The sequence below is a fragment of the Neoarius graeffei genome, chromosome 26 (genome assembly GCF_027579695.1).
Source record: "Neoarius graeffei isolate fNeoGra1 chromosome 26, fNeoGra1.pri, whole genome shotgun sequence".
NCBI classification, from domain to species: domain Eukaryota; kingdom Metazoa; phylum Chordata; class Actinopteri; order Siluriformes; family Ariidae; genus Neoarius; species Neoarius graeffei.
In genome coordinates, this window is record NC_083594.1 from 44,301,225 (window position 1) to 44,322,114 (window position 20,890).

A 20,890-nucleotide genomic window follows, 5' to 3' on the forward strand; every position below is an offset into this window, starting at 1 on the left:
TTTCCTTGGTTTTCACACATTTCTTTTTACCTCCATAGGCTTCCATTGATTTTTGGCCCCATTCAAATGAATGGAGTTTTGCTCAGTAACACTTCACCACACACCTCAGGCCAAATCACCATCACACACGATATCGGTTCTGACCCGCACTTGTCTTTGTTTTGCCTTTCATCCGTCCATTTTTTCTCCATTTTGCCGCTAATCAATGGAAGCCTGACTGAGTCATTCCTCCCTTCCCCCATAGGTGATGATGCATTTGGCAAGGATCTGCTCATTTGAGACTTTGACAGCAAATCAACGTCAACTCAATGGCCACTTTATTAGGAATACTTACACGCACACACGATAGCAATTAGCATATAAGCATTCACGTGTTACCATGCTAGCTGTTAGCATGTTACCCATTACGATATCATGCCTGCTGTTAGCTCGCGAGTTGTTCGCATGTTCACCATTAGCATGTTATCATGAGAGCTGTTAACATGTTAGGATTAGCATGGTAGCATGCAGAGTTCGCATGTTTGCTGTTAGCGAGTTCGCCTGAGCATGTTAGCATGTCACCCTCAGTGTGTTAGCATGCTAAAAGTTAACATACTAGCCATTAGCATGTTAGCCTGTTAACATGATAGCTGTCAGCATATTAGCCTTAAAGTGTTAGAACTTTAACAAATAGCATGTTAATCATTAACATGTTAGAATGCAGGCGGCACGGTGGTGTAGTGGTTAGCGCTGTCGCCTCACAGCAAGAAGGTCCGGGTTCGAGCCCCGTGGCCGGCGAGGGCCTTTCTGTGCGGAGTTTGCATGTTCTCCCTGTGTCCGCGTGGGTTTCCTCCGGGTGCTCCGGTTTCCCCCACAGTCCAAAGACATGCAGGTTAGGTTAACTGGTGACTAAATTGACCGTAGATGTGAATGTGAATGGTTGTCTGTGTCTATGTGTCAGCCCTGTGATGACCTGGCGACTTGTCCAGGGTGTACCCCGCATTTCGCCCGTAGTCAGCTGGGATAGGCTCCAGCTTGCCTGCGACCCTGTAGAACAGGATAAAGCGGCTAGAGATAATGAGATGAGATGTTAACATGCTAGCTTTTAACATGTTAGCATGCTAGTTGTTAACATGTTGGCATGCTAGCTTATGTTCTGCTACAGCTCAGCAAACACACTGCATATTCTCTGCGGAAATGCAGTCTAGTTTATTATTATTCTAATGAAGCAGGAGTTCCACTTGGTTCCACTTGGTTGTAGAAATGAATCATTGGCTGGACTGTGCGCTATTTGGAATAACAACCATATTGGTTCTGTGTGTTTTCTGATATAATTTGCAGTTCAACAAGTTAGAAAGCCAAGATCAGGCCACCTGTATCTGCCACCCTGTCTCTGGCTTCTATTTTTAGGGCGTTTTCATGAAAAAGTGAGCACTTCGATTAGCTCACAGCATCCTAATGCAATTACTTTGCCCATAAATCTTTCTTACCAAGGACACTGTGAAGCAAAACGAATTACACTGATGTCACTGTGTGCAATCCCGATACACTCCTTCTTATAACCCTATAAATTAATAACATGGACGCAGGAGAGTAGAAAGCTTTCAGTATGGCCCTGTCTCTTTACGATACAAAATGAACTTCAAGCTGCTGCAGAGTCGCTCTAATCATGTTAGTGGGAAACTGGAGCGTATACGACATGACGCACATGTATGTGTGCTTGTAGATGTGTCAGCAGCAGAATGCTGAAGAGACAAAGAGAAGGAAGGAAAATAGAAATAGGATGGGGTAAATAATATTTACACCTTTCCGTTCATGGCCAGTCAATTAGGCATAGATTTGCATAATCAGGATTTACACTGTGGAAAGCAGCCTATGCTGAAAACCCCAAGCACACTGCTATTCCTAACCCGTCTCGCTTCTGATCCTCGCTAAGCTGTCACAATCTGAGCAAGGATTTAACATTTTCAGTCCTGCATGAATCGGTTCCTTTACAAATCTGATAATCACACTCAGTCATGTTTTTCATTTCCTTGCACTTCAAAAAGCTCCAATATGTTCGGAGATAAATGAACATCAAGTTTGCATGGTGTGTTAATATCAAAAGCCAACGCATATGACCGAATGCATTGCTGCTGTGATCTCACGTGCCTTGTCGAGTTTGCTCTCGATGTCGACCACATCTGTCTCCACCTCATCGATGTTCGCTCTGGAAGGACAAAAAAGAAAAAACACGCACATTCTTGTTAGGCATCATCATGAAAGAGAAAAACATCTGTAGCCCTATGAGGCCCTGTTTAATTCACCATGACCATAGTTTAGCAGTGAAAATCTTCAAATAATAACAAATAATGATGAGAGTCATATTGAGTCTCTCACCATATGGTTGCTTGCGAGAAGAGAAGGATGTAAATAAGCCTTGTACCTCCTACAATTCATATACAGTGAAGTTATATAATTCGTGCTATGGAGCACTTGCATGTGACGTCACAGCCGATCCAGATTGTGACAGATGCCATCGTGTTGGTCAAATGCCATATTCCGCCTTCTACTTCTACTTCTGGTTCTACTTCTGCTTTTACTTCTACCTTTTCTTCTGGAAAACCCTACTATATACAATTCTACTACAACAGCTGCGGCTACAAGCTCTCCCTACCTGTGCACGTTTATGTTTTTTGTGTGTATTTTTGCGTGTTGTTCGTCTGTACCGGACTTCAATATCCACTACAACCGTATGGACTTACTGGGCATGGGTTTCCAGCAGAAAATGACGGTTTGTAGCGATTTCCATCGCATGCACAACATTCCGGACGAGGAAAAAAAAAAAAAATTCCGGACGAAACAGCGAGACCAGCGGGGTCTCCGTGGATTGTTATCGGAAGCAAAGCGAAGGAGGCCGCGCCGGGAGCGGAAGCAAAAGCGAGGCTGCAGAGCCGGCCTGTTGACTAAGCTCAGAACACAGCCACTCAAACCTCCACTGCCAAGCCTCTATCTCTCCAACGCCAGATCCATGTAAACAACACGGACGATTTGGAATTACCTTATTCTATAATCGGCTGGTCAGTGCTATACTCAATACTTAAGTGACTTACCCATCCAATGAGGATTCTTGTTTACAAGATGCCACATCTGAGTCGCTGACAAATCCTGAATTTCTGTAAAGATAACTGTCCAGAGATTTATAAGCACGCAGTGCTTCACCACTGAACAGCGAGGGAAAGTTAATGAAGGTAATTATACACGTCCGGGTATTCCGCTGGCAGTTCAAAATCCGGTCGTGAAAACTCCGTCCGGTAAGCCATAAGGGTCACTAATCTGTAGATCGTTTATTTTAGACATATATCTAGTTATCTGTTCATTAGAAAAATGAGCCGTGTAGTCCGTCGGTTGAAATTGATCCATTCTGTACACGAGTGCAGCAGTATTCAGCTGTGTTTTTGACCGACAAGATGGCGGTTGTGCACTTTCCGGTCACGTGACTGCAAGATCTCTATACAGCTATTAGTCCCAGTGGTGCCATGCATGAAATATAATGCATCGCTTGCTTCACAAATGCAACCCAGTTTCCCCTGCTCATTTCGTCCTGTTTATATCTCCATTACTGAAAGCTTAACTCAGAACTCTGAGCACATAACATTAAGCATTCTATATAAAACTACAGAAACTGTTTGTTACGGGAAAAAAAAAGCTCAACTCAGATTCCAGGCTGTGTATCTGACTGCCAGGGTCAACTAAATTCCTCAGCTTTCAGTAGCGACCAAACACAAAACATCACCACATGAATAAAGTATGACTCAGTAGCTTCCCACTGTAAGCATGCAGCAAAACATAATTAAGATCAGTAGATGTTCAGGGCAGTTGGAGCTCATTGGATAGAAGAAGCAGCAGCAGCCTTTATTTGCCACATGTACACTCAAGCATAGCGGAATTCTTTCTCTGCATTTAACCCATCTGAAGCAGTGAACACACAAGTAAGCAATGAGCGCGCACACATACCCAGAGTAGTGGGCAGCTATGCTACACCACCCAGGGAGCAGTTGGGGGTTAGGTGCCTTGCTCAAGGGCGCTTCAGCCATGATACGAGGAAGAGGAAAGAAAGTACCGTTCATTCACTCAACTCCCCTCACATTTTCCCAGCTGGTCCAAGGAACTGAAATCAACATCCTTTTGGGCCCAAGGTTGCTTCTCAAACCTATATATCAAGCAACCCTGGCAAAGTCAATCCAGTAGAATGGCTGGGCCAGTGTTGGTACATTGGATTGAAAAGTAACTGAAAGTCTAATCAGTCTTGCTGGGATAACATTGGCCTAAAGGATAAAGTTATATTGGCACCCAGCAAAATGCTGGTTACTATGGTTAAGATCATCCATCCATTATCTGTAATCACTTATCCTGTGCAGGGTTGCAGCCAAGCTGGAGCCTATCCCAGCGGACTATGGGCGAAAGGTGGGGTACACCCTGGACAAGTCACCAGATCATCACAGGGCTGACACATAGACACACGACTATTCACACCTACGGTCAATTTAGAACCACCAATTAGCCTAACCTGCATGTCTTTGAACTGTTGGGGAAACCGGAGCACTCGGAGAAAACCCACGTAGACACGAGGAGAACATGCAAACTCCACACAGAAAAGCTCCCGTCAGCCACTAGGCTCGAACCCAGAACCTTCCTGCTGTGAGGTGACCGTGCTAACCACTACACCACCGTGCTGCCTCTGATTAAGATCATTTCTGTTGAAATGTACACTCACCGGCCCCTTTAATAGGAACTTGTTCTTGATTCTAAGATTCCTGTTCTTGGTTGGCAGGAGTGGAACCCAAAGTGGTCTTCTGCTGTTGCATGCTGAGATGCTTTTCTGCTCACCATGGTTGTAAAGAGTTATGAGTTGCTATAGCCTTCCTAACAAAAAAAGCTCGAACCAATCTGGCAATTTTCCTCTGACCTCTCTCATCAACAAGACGTTTCTACCCACAGAACTGTCGCTCACTCAAGTAAATGGTTTTTTTGTTTTTCGCACCATTCTGTGTCAACTCGAGAGACTGTTGTGTGTGAAAACCCCAGGAGATCAGTAGTTTCTGAAATACTCAAACCAGTAAATCTGGCACCAACACCCATGCCACAGTGATCACAATTTTTCCCATTCTGATGTTTGAAGTGAAGTGAACATTAACTGAAGCTCTTGATTTGATTGATTCACATAGACTATGTTGTGCCTATTTTAAAGTCAGCAGTAACAGTGACCACTTTCACTCATTTCACATTTTTAATACAAAGCCGCAAATGGTGGCGACATCCTCGGATGTAATCTCTACAGCTCTTTCTTCAGATAAAGTGAAGTCGCAGCCTTCATGACTCAAAGACGTACCCCTTCATTAACCTTAAATATGGACACCCATACAAAAAGAAGGAACATATGATATGCACTCAGGGGTCAGTTAGGATGGCAACCCTGAAGGCCATGCTGTAGTGGGAATATCCTTCCTGCTGAATGCTCTTATAGAATCATGACCAATCAGTACTCCATTAATTCTCCCCAGCTTCACTGTGTACCTTATTATTTTCAGTTTATGCACAGTATTCTAGAACTAAATCCCCTACTGAAAAAAAGAAATTTTCTTTCAGGCTGCATGAATTATATAGCACACCATGCAGCATTAATTCCATTTAAGCACAGTTTAATTGCCTATTGTGTGCATTTAAGCTATGCATAACTGCACTGTGGGGTACAAAGGTTATGGCAGGGGCCCTTTCCTCCAAAGTGCACCAATTATGCACACAGCATGTACTCATTATACAAAAGTCAAGACTCAAGATTCAACTTCGACCTTCAGAGGAAACCTGACTGGTGGAAGTCTATGGAATATAATACCCGTACATAAAGTCATGAATTCCTTCCATGCAAGGACGACTCTGGGGACACGGTGAGCACAGATAGTTCTGTCCAGAGCAGCACTTCCAGGAGGTGTGGTATTACTTTTTTTTCCCCCCCCAATTCCCGAATCAAATCCTGCATGATCTGGGCTAAATCTAGTCTAAAATTATAATAATACGTTGCTGTACTGGGGGAAAATAAATAAATAAATAAATAAATAAATAAATAAATAATAATGCCCTCACTCCTAGCTCAAGTGGGATTTAATGGTCGTGGCCTTTGCGGGTTTAGCTTTGACGCCCAAGACAGCTGAGAACGAAAAAGGGAAAAGCAGCTTGGAAAGCAATACGACTCGTCAGTTTTGAGACAAGGCTGCATGTATGTCGCATTCTCATGATTTTCACCTGACTATACCGCAGACAGCTGAGCGGGAAAAAAAAAAAAAAAAAAAGACCTCCCTGGTTCTCGAAATGCCATGCTGAGATCTATTCAAACCCTTTCAGTAAAAAAACAACACCCAACTACATATATCTAACAAATACAATGTTATCATCATCATGACAGGTCGGATGAAATCTGATCGCACTGTCTACCATATGGGAACTCAGTTACACCACATTGATCTGCACCAGCTGTTGTTTGAACCATACTGATCATATTTCACAATTATGACCTGCTGTAATGCAAAGATGATACCGATACCATTATTAGAATGTTAAAGGCACACGTTAAAGTCTGTCTGAGAATAATGATGGCATGGGCGAAGGGTCTCAGGATTACATCCCTGCTTCAGCAGCGCTGTACAGGCCCTTGGCCTTCCGAGAGCTATTCTTAGCCCCATGGAGTCTTGACCACATGGGGCTTTTCCAGCTCACCTCAGGCCAAAGCTGTTGTTTTGGTTCAAAGCAGCTGAATCAGACACTTCGGAGTCCATAAAGCTACAACAGATAGAATAAAAATGAAACCCACAGTAACATTATTTATCTGCACCAATATAAATAGAGAAAATGGGAGTGGCCTGAACATTAATCCAACATTACATGCTTGTGTTTGATTTTAAATATAATATTTAGGATTTGAATTGACCTCCAGGTATGGTGGTATGGGCTAACACCATAACCGTATCATGTATCTGAGCATTACAAAATGTCTTCAGAATTATTGGCAAAAAATTAAAATGATCTTTATTTTAAAAACTAACACGTTACCATAAGTAATATTCTTTCATTTTTCTAAAGGTATGCATTTAATTTTTGTAAATGACTGGTTTCAAACACACACATGTCTCAGGCCCCCGATTTTTTCCCCCATAGAAGCTTTGGTATAGATTTCTATTTTATGACTTCTACATTATCGAGTGGGTGGCATGGTGTTGTAGTGGTTAGCGCTGTCGCCTCACAGCAAGAAGGTCCAGGTTCGAGCCCCGTGGCCGGCGAGGGCCTTTCTGTGCGGAGTTTGCATGTTCTCCCCGTGGGTTTCCTCCGGGTGCTCCAGTTTCCCCCACAGTCCAAAGACATGCAGGTTAGGTTAACTGGGGACTCTAAATTGACCGTAGGTGTGAATGTGAATGGTTGTCTGTGTCTATGTGTCAGCCCTGTGATGACCTGGCGACTTGTCCAGGGTGTACCCCGCCTTTTGCCCGTAGTCAGCTGGGATAGGCTCCAGCTTGCCTGCGACCCTGTAGAACAGGATAAAGCGGCTAGAGATAACGAGATGAGATGAGACGAGACATTATTGAGTCAGTACAAAAATATTTGAGTTCCAAACATTCATTAATTTTCCACTACAAAATTAAATGTTACAGGGAAAAAAAAAAAAATTTGTATCTGAGCAGCATAAGAGAGCACTTTTCAGATTATAAAAAAAGAAAACAATGAAGGCTACTGGGTTTTGGTGCAAAATGAAGACGCAAGTATGACAGTCCAAGTGTCCAGAAGAACTGTGGCTGGTTCTGTACGATGCTCAGTAAAACCGACAGCTCATTTCCGCATAAAATTGCACTCACTGTACCTGAGACTACTATTTTTTTTTTTTTTTAAAGCAAAGGGTCGTCTCACACCAAACATAGACTTTTTTCATTTATTACGGCTTACTGCTTACCCTTTATAGTATTTTTTTTTTTATGTTGAATCATTTCATTTCCTTACTTTTTAAGCCATTTTTGGTCTACACCATTTCTTTACATATGCCTAAGACTTTTGCATAGTACTGTATATATTGGCACCCCATATAGCATAGTATGATTATGCAATGTTTTAACTTTTTCTGCCATTTTTTGTATTCATGACTTTTTTTTTTTTTAAAGGTGGGTCCTGTTTATATGTTGATGGATGACAAAAGAAAAGAATGTTATATGTGCGCCTTATTTGTGCCACAAAAACTGTTAAAAGCATCAGTTTCTGGGGACTGAGAGCAATTAATAATGATAATTGGAAATTTTTCATGAGTTTTAGGAGTGACAACAAATATGGCACAAATTTAGTATTTAAATCCAAGACAAGTATGATTTAACGATGATGAATACAATAATACCAAGGATTCTGGAGTTCACAGCATAGTTAATATCATGGTTGGTGAAGAAAAAAAAAAATCTGATTCTGATACAAGTGGAAGAAAATGCAGAAAGACAACGCTGCCTCAAAGTCTTCTCATCTCATTATCTGTAGCCGCTTTATCCTGTTCTACAGGGTCGCAGGCAAGCTGGAGCCTATCCCAGCTGACTACGGGCGAAAGGCGGGGTACACCCTGGACAAGTCGCCAGGTCATCACAGGGCTGACACATAGACACAGACAACCATTCACACTCACATTCACACCTACGGTCAATTTAGAGTCACCAGTTAACCTAACCTGCATGTCTTTGGACTGTGGGGGAAACCGGAGCACCCGGAGGAAACCCACGCGGACACGGGGAGAACATGCAAACTCTGCACAGAAAGGCCCTCGCCGGGCACGGGGCTCGAACCCGGACCTTCTTGCTGTGAGGCGACAGCGCTAACCACTACACCACCGTGCCGCCCTGCCTCAAAGTCAAATTAAAAAAAATAAATAAAGAAGCTAAGACAAAATTGTAAGGCAAGTTTATTTGTATAGCGCATTTCATACACACAGGCAATTCAATGTGCTTCATAAAAAATAAAAGCATAAGAACAGTAACAAAGAATTAAAGTAAAAAGTAAAATCATTAAAATCAAAATTAAAAGAAATTATATTAAAGGAAATTAATTACACTTTAGGTAAAAATTAATCAAGTGAAAGCATCTGAAAACAGCTTTGTCTTGAGCCTGGATTTAAAACTAACAACAGTAGGAGCATTTTTGATATCATCTGGAAGTTGGTTCCAAAGCTTAGCAGCATAGCAACTAAAGGCTGCTTCACCACACTTCGTTTTGACAGCTGGTATTACTAGCAAGCTTTTCTCTTGTGATCTTAGAGACCTAGTTGGTGCATATAATTGAAACATATCCAGTAGGTAGCTGGGTCCCATCCCATTTAATGTTTTAAATAGAAGAAGTAATGCCTTAAAGTCAATTCTATGGTGGGGTTTACATTAGACCGTATCAGTGGATCATCAGATTAACGTTTTTAAAACGATTCGCGTGCACACAGCAACACCAATACACGGATACGCTCGGCTCCGCAGGCATCCTGCGCTCCAAATCACTCCGCCCTGAACAGCGAGTGCCTTCTGGAGGGTGCGCACTCCGGCCCTGCGCAGCTCACAGAGCGCGCGAGTATAGCGCACGAGCAGTGATTCGGGACTGAGCCGCTGTGTGTGTGATCCCAGCGCATATCACTTACCACTTGCAAGTGGAAGGATGGCAAGCCTAAAGACAATCATAACTACACAATGGGCAGTATTTGCATCAGTATTTGCAGTATTTTCATACTTTTATACTCTTTAATGAAAGGTGATACAAGGCGGAAGTCCACGCCGTTTTTCAGCAGTCGCGTCACATGACCAACGCCAGCAAATCAGGAAGGTGGATGTCACAGTGACGTTGTCCAATGACGACGCCAGCTAGAGCTCAGCACAGCATATCCGCGTATTCTCAATGTTTACACAGCACCGGAGCTGACACGATCTGGATTGAATACGTGGACCCTGGCGGATTCCCGTTTCCCGGCATTTTAACGTAAACGGACAGTGCATCCGCGAAGAAAACGAGACAGATACGGTCTAATGTAAACTTGGCCTATAGCTCACTGGGAGCCAGTGCAGAGACTTTAGGATTGGAGTGATATGGACTACCCTTTTTGTTCTTGTAAGAACCCTTGCTGCTGCATTTTGGATTAGTTGAAGCTCTTTGATGGTCTTTTTTGGAAGACCTGTGAAAAGGCTATTGCAGTAATCAACCCTACTGGAGATGAAAGCATGAATACGTTTTTCTAGATCATGTTTTGACATGAGACCCCTGAGTTTAGAAATGTTTTTTAGGTGATAGAATGCAGACTTTTTTACCACTTTCATATGACTGTTGAAGTTAAAGTTCGCTGTCAATAAGGACACCAAGGTTTTTGACAGTATCCTTTGCTTTAAGCCCCTTAGTTTCAAGAACTGTACACTGAACTCAATGCTCTGTGACAACCGTTATAAAAAAAAAAAGTCAAATTTTCTTTGGCTCATTTAACATTTTATTGTAATTTCAAGAATTTGCTTCATCTTTCACCATTAAACACTATGGGGGGGCGGGGGGAGAAAAATTCACCTATTGATAGTTACCTCTTACAAATCAGTAACTTTTCTTTCCATCTTTGTATTTATTTTGTTTATTTTTTTAAATGCGAAGAAATGAAATAGCAAGTGGTCACTAAAAAGTCTCCTACTTCCCTGCTGTGCTGTTTTGGCCATTGTTTATTTTTAAGGTTCCCAAAAGGGCTTTCTGTCTTCTTTATTGCAAGTTTGTTGGTGGCCCTGTCTCGCATGTTTTTACAGGCTGTTAGATGGAAAGAAGGGGGGGAAAGAAAAAAAAAAAAAAAAAGTGTTCATGTGCGTATCCATTCTCAATGCTAACCCAGTGAGATGGATGCAAAATATCTGAACGCCCTTTAGAAAAAAAACAACATTTTGCATTTAAAGCAAACAATTTACTCTGAGCTCAAATCATGCTTTTGTAATTTCTCTTCTGGAAAGACTCCATAACTAATCCCCTCCTCTTTCCACTTAATTAATTTGGCTCAACGTCCTTGACCTTTTTTAAACCGAACACACACATGCACTGTTTATCAGCCCTGCCCCAAGCAAGAGCTGACCTTTGAGTCCACCCAGAATTTCATTGTTCCGATGCCAGCTACACATTTCCTATACATCCTCCATACTGGGAATACTGGGACGATGCACTGGATGAAGGCGGAACACCTGCACGTGGTTAAAATGCCGTGTTGTCTCCGCACGCTCGTGCATCCGAGCAGCCGCTGGAACGCTGACAAAGCCCGGGCTGTTAGTAAACGACCTCAATTGGCTAAAACAGCAGCTGATTTCATCCGCCTGATGACTGGAGCCTTCAGGGAGAGGGCTGAGCATTTTGCTGAACATCAATCTATATTCACATGTGTCTGCCCTTTACAGGCCTCTCTTTATGAGCAGGCAAAACAAAAGTGAGTCCCTTTATCTAAAAAAGAAAACGACAGACAACAGAGGATCTCTTTTTTTCCAGTAGGCAATACAAACTTGTTTAGGGAGAGAAGACTGACTGGTATAGCCAGTCAGCAAAGAGACAATATACTTCCAGCATTTTCAATCCAGGCTTTGTATTGTAGGATTTACCATTCAGTTGTGACCACTCATAGCGCTATTGTCAAGATGGTGTCTGACGTGTTTATAGACAAAAACTAAACATAAGACCACACAAATGAGACATAAGATCATCGCTGTGGTGTGGTAAAGAGGATCAGGGTTGTTAAAAAAAAAAAAAAATGTTGGGGTTATAATAAATCAATTAAAGAGGTATGGTTAAGTGTTTGTTTGAGAAGGAATAACAGAGAACGAGCGGGTAATGAATGAGTGTTTACACTTGTGTATTTATATGTTGTTGTGTTGCTATGAGGGAGTGTCTTCGATCCGAATGCTGCCTACCAGGGTTTTATAGCACGATGCTGTAATTTCCAATCAAAAACTCCTCGCGGTCCTATAAAAGCCGAGCGTGGGTCAGCAGCTCACAGTAATGACATACTATTACATTCACCTACAGATTTCCATTCTATATTTTAGTGTTCGGGCTGCACGGTGGCGTAGTGGTTAGCGCTGTCGCCTCACAGCAAGAAGGTCCGGGTTCGAGCCCCGCGGCCGGCGAGGGCCTTTCTGTGCGGAGTTTGCATGTTCTCCCCGTGGGTTTCCTCCGGGTGCTCCGGTTTCCCCCACAGTCCAAAGACATGCAGGTTAGGTTAACTGGTGACTCTAAATTGACCGTAGGTGTGAATGTGAGTGTGAATGGTTGTCTGTGTCTATGTGTCAGCCCTGTGATGACCTGGCGACTTGTCCAGGGTGTACCCCGCCTTTCGCCCGTAGTCAGCTGGGATAGGCTCCAGCTTGCCTGTGACCCTGTAGAAGGATAGAGCGGCTACAGATGAGATGAGATTTTAGTGTTCGAAAATAACCAGGAAGCTGACGTAACAATTACGTCCTCTGGTCTCGTGTGAATGTCATTTGCATGTGTGACTCTATAGGTTTTATTAGCTGTTTGATTGCTTCTTTTAATTTTATGATGTCCCATGCATTAGCTGTTGTTCCTCAACTGCACAGAGTCGTTCGTTCAAATAATCCAGTCAGTTGTATTTGAACCATCAGAGGTCTGAGGGGCATGAAAGATCACGTCTTTCATATTAAATCATTTAGGAATTATTACGAGACTTTAAACTGTCATGAGCATGAACATACCTGCGACTTTGATCACCTTTTCAGTTTGACGAGGGAGTTGAAAACTACTGTAAATTTGACCCCTCCATATACATCACATTCGAAGTAGTGGGCCATTCACAATCCAGCCATTATCTGTAACCGATTATCTTGTGCAGGGTCACGGGCAAGCTGGAGCTGATCCCAGCTGACTATGGGCGAGAGGCGGGGTACACCCTGGATAAGTCGCCAGGTCATCACAGGGCTGACACATAGACAGCCATTCACACCCACGGTCAATTTAGAGCCACCAATTAGCCTAACCTGCATGTCTTTGGATTGTCGGGGAAACCGGAGCACCCGGCAGAAACCCACATGGGGAGAACATGCAAACGCCACACAGAAAGGCCCCCCATCAGCCACTGGGCTTGAACCCAGAACCTTCTTGCTGTGAGCAGACAGTGCGAACCATTACACCATGTCGCCCATTCAGAACTTTTAATATTTCATTTAACTTATTTTTTATACAGATCACCTGACACACTTGGATAGGATTACAATAATCGCACAGCCCTGCATGTACCTACTAAAAATTATATAAAGCAGCATATTAGCATTGTATTAGGTATCAAAAATGCATAGATCTCTGAGTGTTAATATTTTGGGGAAAATATCATATTTATAGGAAGTAGAGAGCCAGACTTTCAAGTCTTCACTTGAAGGTCTGAAAATAGTATTTGGTCTTTGCACATGTGCTTTTGGACCAAAGTGTATTCAAAAATACCACTGCCTCTGCATATTTTAAATGTCTCACCCCCCACATCACCATCTATTTCTGGGCACAAAAACAACATTTAAACGAGGAAAGGAAAGAATAGATCCAGCAAAATTAGCAATATGGAGGTGTTTACTGGCATGTACAAGTTTAAACTTCTTAACTATTTAATTTAAAAGCCAAGCAGCCGTTCGGTCTTTTTGATACAGATATCCAAGTGTGTCTTTTCCCACTGATGCGCTGCTTCGTCCCAGTGTTACAGGAACAAAGCCGAATCAGAGAATTATATTTGTAAAAATGTAATCACCATTGGTTCCTCTAGAGTTACTCAGGCCGGGTGGAGTGAACAGTGCCCACTTCCTGCCAACTGGCCGGCGATCAGACATGTGGTTCTTTTATTCCCTTGCAATAAAAAAAATAAATAAAAATCATGTGATTGGAGGAAACAGAAAAAAGTTAGCCAAAGACTTGTCCAAAGAAGATTATTCGCTGATTTGTGTGTGTGTGTGTGTGTGTGTGTGTACACACATGTTTCATAGAGAAAACAGGCTGCACACCGCCTCACATGGAACACATTTGTTCCGAAATGTCCATCATTTCCTCTAAATGTTTTATTACTTGTGGACATCACTTCAAGAATGAAGACGTACCATGAAAAGTAAATCATTAAGATTAAAGAAAAACAATAGAGTCATCACTGTCGGGCATTACTTTCCAACCAGGTTGGTATACATAAAACATTTTTCTCCATGTAATTCATCTGCCATGCAATGGACTCCTGTCTAGTGCCCAGTGTTCCTGGCATAGGCACCAGACCCATTGTGATCTGGATAAAGCGCTTGAAGATGAATGAATGAATGAATGAATGAATGAATGAATGAAAACCATTCACTGTCAAAATTGTATTTATTATTCTCAGAAACACAGTTCTAATTGAGCTTGGTTACTTCTGTCAAAAAGACAGTATTATTCTGTGACATAGCCCTCCATCTGAGGTTGACATCAAAGCTCACGTCAATTAGTGTCACTTCTTCTGATTTCACAGCCAGAAACCTGCGTCATGAGATAATGGCAAGGATCTGACCCATGCTCCTCAGCAAGAGGCTGGAAGTCTCCCTGCTTTTTTGGATTGCAAGCAAATTACAGCATGCTAACCACAGCAGGCTATATGGTCCAGTGGTGAGAAACCAGAACAGCTGTTACGCTCACACTGCAGTGAAGTGTGATACCATAAAGCATAAAGGGTGAAAAATTGATCTACCATCCATCAATCACCACTAGGTCCAAACCAGATCCATACATGTCAACCTATACGGAATGTCCGTATTTTATACGGATTTGATTCAATAAACGTAGTATACGGGCGTACAAATAAAGTTATACGGATTCTTTAAAAAAACTTCAATATTTATTTAGAGCTATAATCAATTCCCACGATGATAAAAGAGCGCATAATATTTACAAATGTACTGTACACCACAGAAAGCACAGACAGCCAGTAAAGAGTCTTATGAAATCGCGCATTATCTTGTGGTAGCGAGACTTCATTCCACTTTTGATCATGCGCACACCGCATTGCGAGAATCCCGCCAACCGGGAAGTAACATTTTGTTTGAAACACGTATTTCCACCTGAACGACTTTCACTAGCGACTGAAAAGATTCTGAATGCGCACTCCGGCAAGATCAACACAGACACTTGCTGTGACATGCAGCCTAGTGAGGTATTGGTGCAGACTGCTAAAAAAGCTGTCATGGAGTACAATTCAGAACATTAGAGTGACACTTTGTGTTTTTGTCAAACATTGGAGCTTTGTATTCATTCTGAAGGTTTATTGTTATTAATATTGAATAAAAAGTAACTTGGATACATCATTGTTAATTATCATTCAAATTTTAGGTAAATTATTTTAATTTGCATCTTAGAAGGATTTTATAAGGGAAATACGGATTTTGGAGGTTGGTTATACAGGTTTGATTGACCAAAGGTTGACATGTATGCAGATCCAGAGTTAAGAGAAGAAATGTTACTGTGTTTGTCATTCATCTCTGATGGCATGAAGATGGAGGATGAGAAACAACAACAATCAACTGTGAGCTACTGCTCATTTATGTATCCCCCCCCCCGCTCTCACTTATATCAGAATGCAAGCAATCGAAGGAATAGGACACTTATTAGGAATGTTGACCTCAACAAATAATTAACCCTGAAACGAGTAAGTAAAGAGCAGTGTCTCTCCACAGGGATTTCAAATAGCATCCTGGTAAACTGTCATTTTGAAATAGCATTTTGCTTCTTGAAATAGCGTCAAAATCCACCCTGTGTGTTTCATAAATACATTCAGAAGTCGATGTGCGACAGACCTGAAAATGGTATACACGGTATCGAGCCCCAAGCTGAAGCTCAGTACCAAATATTAAGCAGTTGTGATTTGTAGCTGCTCTGCTGCTGAGAAAAGTGTTACGAAAAATTTGTAAATCCACACTATATGTTTCGTAAATACATTCAGTCAGTAAACAGGAAGTCGATGTGCGACAGACCTGAAAATGGTATAAACGGTATAGAACCCCAAGCGGTTATGATTTGTGGTTGCTGAGAAAAAGGGTGTTTTGGATGGACGGAAATACGGAGATACAGATGGACAGAGGTAAACCAGCATACCCCACCTCCTTCAGTGGGGGTGTATAATATATATATTTAAAAAAAATTTAAAAAAAAAAAGGCACAAGATTATTATGGCGAGCGTGGTGGTTTTTTTTTTTTTACTTTTCTTGAATCCTACAATGGGGAAAAAACAAAAAAAGAGGTAAGACTTGCAAAACATTTCCCCTGTCTTGAACAAAATCCATCCTTCCATCCTAGTTCCTATACCCATCTCTCATCCATGAGAACCTTCAAGGGCTGTAAACGATATTGCTGAACCTGCAGCAGGAGTGAAACAAGATGAGAAAGAGACAGGGCCTAAGGGTGATTCACAAAATGGCTCCCTTAGGAGCGGCGTATTTATTTGAAAGATATCCATCCATCCATTATCCATACAGCTTATCCGTCAGAGTCGCACGGGAAGCTGGAGTTAATCCCAGCTTACTTCGAGCGAGAGATAGAGTACAGCGTGGGTAGGTCTCCAATCTATCGCACGGCTAACACACAGTGCGTTTACATGCACATAGAGAAAATCGCATTTCTGCCGTAGCTCGACTGAAATCGAAGTTCTAAATGCCATGGAAACACCTTAGCTCGGCTGAAATCGAACCGAACTGGATTTCTCGTAATTGAGCTACGTGACCTAGATTATGCGATTTTAGCCGAGCTACTTAGTTCATGTAAACCCTATCGAGCTACGTAGTCGAGCTACTTACTTCAGCACTGCCCCTTCCGGAAGTGACGAGTGACGAGACCACAAGCGGGAAACACAACAGCCTCGGTCAGCATGACAACAGTAGTAGTAGCGAGCAGCAGAAGCGGTCAGGAGGAACAAGGAGAACGAACAAACACGGAACTGATAACTTTGTTTATACTCTTGAATAGCTCTTCTTCATGACGACAACCGGAAGTGTATCAACACGATGGGGCGTGTAGCGCCACCTGTGGCTCGGGTGCACAATGTACCTCACACAATAGCTCGATTTCCTTGTGTGCATGTAGGATTGGATTTCTCTGGCACCCCTGCTGGGACCCTTAGCTCGATTACCGACAGTAGCTCGATTTGGATGTGCATGTAAACGCACTGACAGAGAAGAACAACAACCTTTCACACTCACATTCACACCTATGGGCAATTTAGAGTAGCCAATTGACCTAATCTGCAAGTCTTTGGACTGTTGGAGGAAAATCGGAGCACCAAAAGGAACCTCTTCCAGGCGTGAGGGGAAAACGCGTAGTCCACACAGAAAGGCCCCATTTGGCCGCGAAGTACAAACCCAGAACCTTCTTGCTAACCGCTGCACCACTATGCGCCCATTGGAGGGATAGTTGGAAGAAAAACTTGACTGAAGTGCTCAGGCGCTTGTCTTAGTGAGACCTAGTCTGGTTTGTTTTGGCTTGAGACTCTTCCTTAGTAAACTGGAGAGGGGGAGAAAATAGCACCTTTTCCCAAAGTCATATTAAGACTCGAGCCAAGAACAAAGTCTACTGACTGCATGATTAGTCAGACATCTCGATATTATTCCCTATTCCTATATATAGTCTTGTGCAACCAGGACACACTGAACATCTACTTGTTCACTGCATCATGGTTTATTCATACTTTAGAGAGGTAACAGGAGCTTTGGTTAAATGTGAAACCAAGATAACAGCCATGTTATTTTGCAAATCTTGGTAATTCCACAATTTTGGATTCAAATTGGTCATCACTGGTTTGTGCAGTCGTATACTGCGACTGCTTTCTCATCACATGGCATGCTATGTATGGTTGTGAGCTGGCTGTCTTGTAATCATTGCAGCTAGATGCATTCTTTTTCCTTTCTGAAATACAGCATTCGTGCTAACACAGTGAATACGCAGCTGAAATCCTGACCATGGTTTCCTTACATAAGTGACTTTGGAAGCATTATTCATTTTCAAACATTCAGAAATACTGTGGTTTCTGGCAGATATGAAGTAAAAGCATCCAATGAATATGACAGATTAACTTGTCACACAGGGATTAAAACAAACAAGTCCTTCATCTTACTCCAGAGAAAATATTGTTCTGTGACGGACAAAAATAGTTTGGTCATGAGTTGAGGTCAGTGATGTGCCCCCCAAGGAATTAAGTACCATTGCAACCAAAGACAGCCAACTGCAAATTCGGTCAGAAATTTTTAATTAAAATCTGCTATGATGCTTATTGGGGTGGCACGATGGTGTCATGGTTAGCACTGTCACCTCACAGCAAGAACATTCTGGGTTCGAGCCCAGTGGCCAACATGTCTTTGGGGGAAACCCACACAGGCACGCAGTTAGGTTAACTGGCTACTCTAAATTGCCCATAGATGTGAAATGCGTGAGAGTTTGCAGAAGGGAACTGGCCACCCTACTGCTGCAATTCTGGCCAAGTCAACCAAAAATGGTTCGCCTCAAGCCTGGATTGGGTTCGGCATTGACGATGACACTGATGTTCATCAAAAAGCCACCAATAGGAGGATGTTGTGAAACGCAAATAAATTAATGATATAACTAAGGCCCTGTCCACACGGCAACGGATTCAGGTGAATCTGATAAAATCGTTTATCGTTTCGGCCTGGCATCCACACGGTACTGGCGTTTTGGGTGCCCCAAAACAAAATCTTTTGAGAACAGGTTCCAGAGTGAAAAAATCTGGCAATGGCGCCGTTGCGAAGTCGTCTGGATGAGTAGAACGGATTTGTTTACGATGACGTCACAACCACATGACTGTCAGTGCTTCATGCTGGGTAGAAGTGTAACGAACTCGATGCGAGTTGTCAACAAATCCTATAACTTGGTTCATGAAACGCGCTTACAAAATATTTTCACTGTGAATATTTATTGTGTAATGGTGCAAAGTGAGAGAGCGAGAGAATAGCCCTTAGGGCAGCGTCTTTAGTCCAAACACTGCGGAAGCAGTACCAAACCGCGCACCGCCTGTGCGCTTTCCAAAAACAAAAACAATCCCGCCAGCAAAAATAGGAAAAAAAAAAAAAAAAGGAGCAATCTTACCTCTTCAGATGTTGGTTTAAGTCTGACAATACATTCCTCAAAAAGGCTAATGCTACAGAAGAAGGGGTTTATGCGCATGCGTCTACTTCTATTGTTCTGGTGTCTCCGATGGGACCGTCTTACAGCGCACGTAGTGGTGTGGCATGTGTATTGCATCGTTTTCAGCAAGCGTTGCGTTGCCATATGAACCTGAAATTTTACTGATCCGTTGCCCATGTGGACGCGATATTTAAAAAAAAAAAAAAAAATCTTGTTGCCGTTGTCGTGTGGATGTAGCCTAACTGACATAAAATTACTATATGCTAATCCTAATAGTCAGAAAAAAAAAATCCTTGTTACCTCAAGCTCACTTTGAAGGAGTCTTCCAAGTTGTCCCCTTTTACCCCAATCACAAACGTCTCCAAAATTCAGTTCTTCAAATTTCAAAATGCGTTTTCTCAAGGCAAAGCTTTCTACATACGCAAGCTCGTTTTGCGCAGAATGTAGTCAGTCATTTTCGTTCAGTTAGTCTTCATCATGTAATCTGACTGCGAGAAAACGTTATCGCACATTCTGTTACAGAATTCAGCCAAGATTTATTGGCAACATGTCATGTATTGTTGATAAGTACTAATCTTAAAAGGACACTGAAATTGCACAATGTCAAACCGGCTTTACTTAAATAACGCAATGGCCAGATGTGTTTTAACTTAATTGCACATCAGTCTCTGTTTGAGTGTCCCTACCCCTTTCAAATTAAACACTAGAGAATCCGGATGCTCTCCAGACAAGCGTATTTTACAAGGCGACCACTGAGCCAGAATTTCCCAGGGGTTAAACAAGACGTTGGACTTTCCCCAACTCCACACTGATGGCCAACAGACACAGCAAAAAAAAAAAAAGGGGACCCGAGCACACTCTTTAGCCCTGGAGCCCATGTAAATAAAATGAGAGCCAACAATTTGCATTAGCCAGCCAATTTGCATTTATGACATTTGAATGATCCAAGCTGATCCAGGATCTGCTGAGAAAGTGAATACGCATGAACCCAGGCTGTCACAACTGGGCATCATTTATATGTTTCATTCTCTGCTGCTAATAGAATTTGTCGAGGGCTTAGGGAGACTTTCATCCAATTCTGGTGTTGCCTCCGGCAATGGTTAGTCCTTTAAATAGAACAAGGAATCTGGAGAAAAAAAAATGTTGAAATAAATTAGTCAAGAAAAAAAAAAAAACCAAACATAATTCTGCATCATACTGTCCACAACACAGAAAGGAAAGTGTGTGCCGAGTGTGGCGTTCTTAATATTTTCCAAAGCACTACGCTGCAGTTTTCAATGTGCTGATTAACTCAACCCCCACGAACCAGTAATTACCAACTGATGCCAAATACAACGGAGACCATAAAATAAAAGTTAGAACAGTAATTTTAACACATTCCAGAACTTCAGAAATGAAAAGCTGACACATTGGAAATACGCAAAAATGTACAAGTTGTCATCATCATGGCCCACCCATGTAGCACGTTCACTCTGAACACATGCCCAAGACCTGCGGTTTTTGCTCCATAGGGAGACCAAAAACATCTTAATGAAAGAGAGAGAGAGGGAGCGGTTTCTCAGCGTTTCAGCAGAAGGTTCTGGTCATCACCTCAAATCAGTAAAAATGAAATTCTAATGTCGGTTAGATCACTTCAACCAATTGCCCCAAAAGAAAAAAGGGGTTTATATTATAGTGCGTTCTCATTGCATACTTGGTAATAGAAGAAAAAAAAAAGATCAGGACA

The 20,890-nt window shown here is 42.3% G+C and overlaps 1 protein-coding gene across 2 annotated transcripts in view; it reads right to left on the reverse strand.

Annotated features, from left to right (window-relative positions):
• The window catches only part of acap3b (ArfGAP with coiled-coil, ankyrin repeat and PH domains 3b), a 108,172-nt gene that overhangs the window by 60,557 nt on the left and 26,725 nt on the right, over window positions 1-20,890 (reverse strand). For both annotated transcript variants that reach the window (XM_060910170.1, XM_060910169.1), the window contains exon 2: window positions 2,131-2,188. In XM_060910170.1, the coding sequence (XP_060766153.1) occupies window positions 2,131-2,188 (58 nt within the window). The remainder of the gene's footprint in view (window positions 1-2,130; window positions 2,189-20,890) is intronic.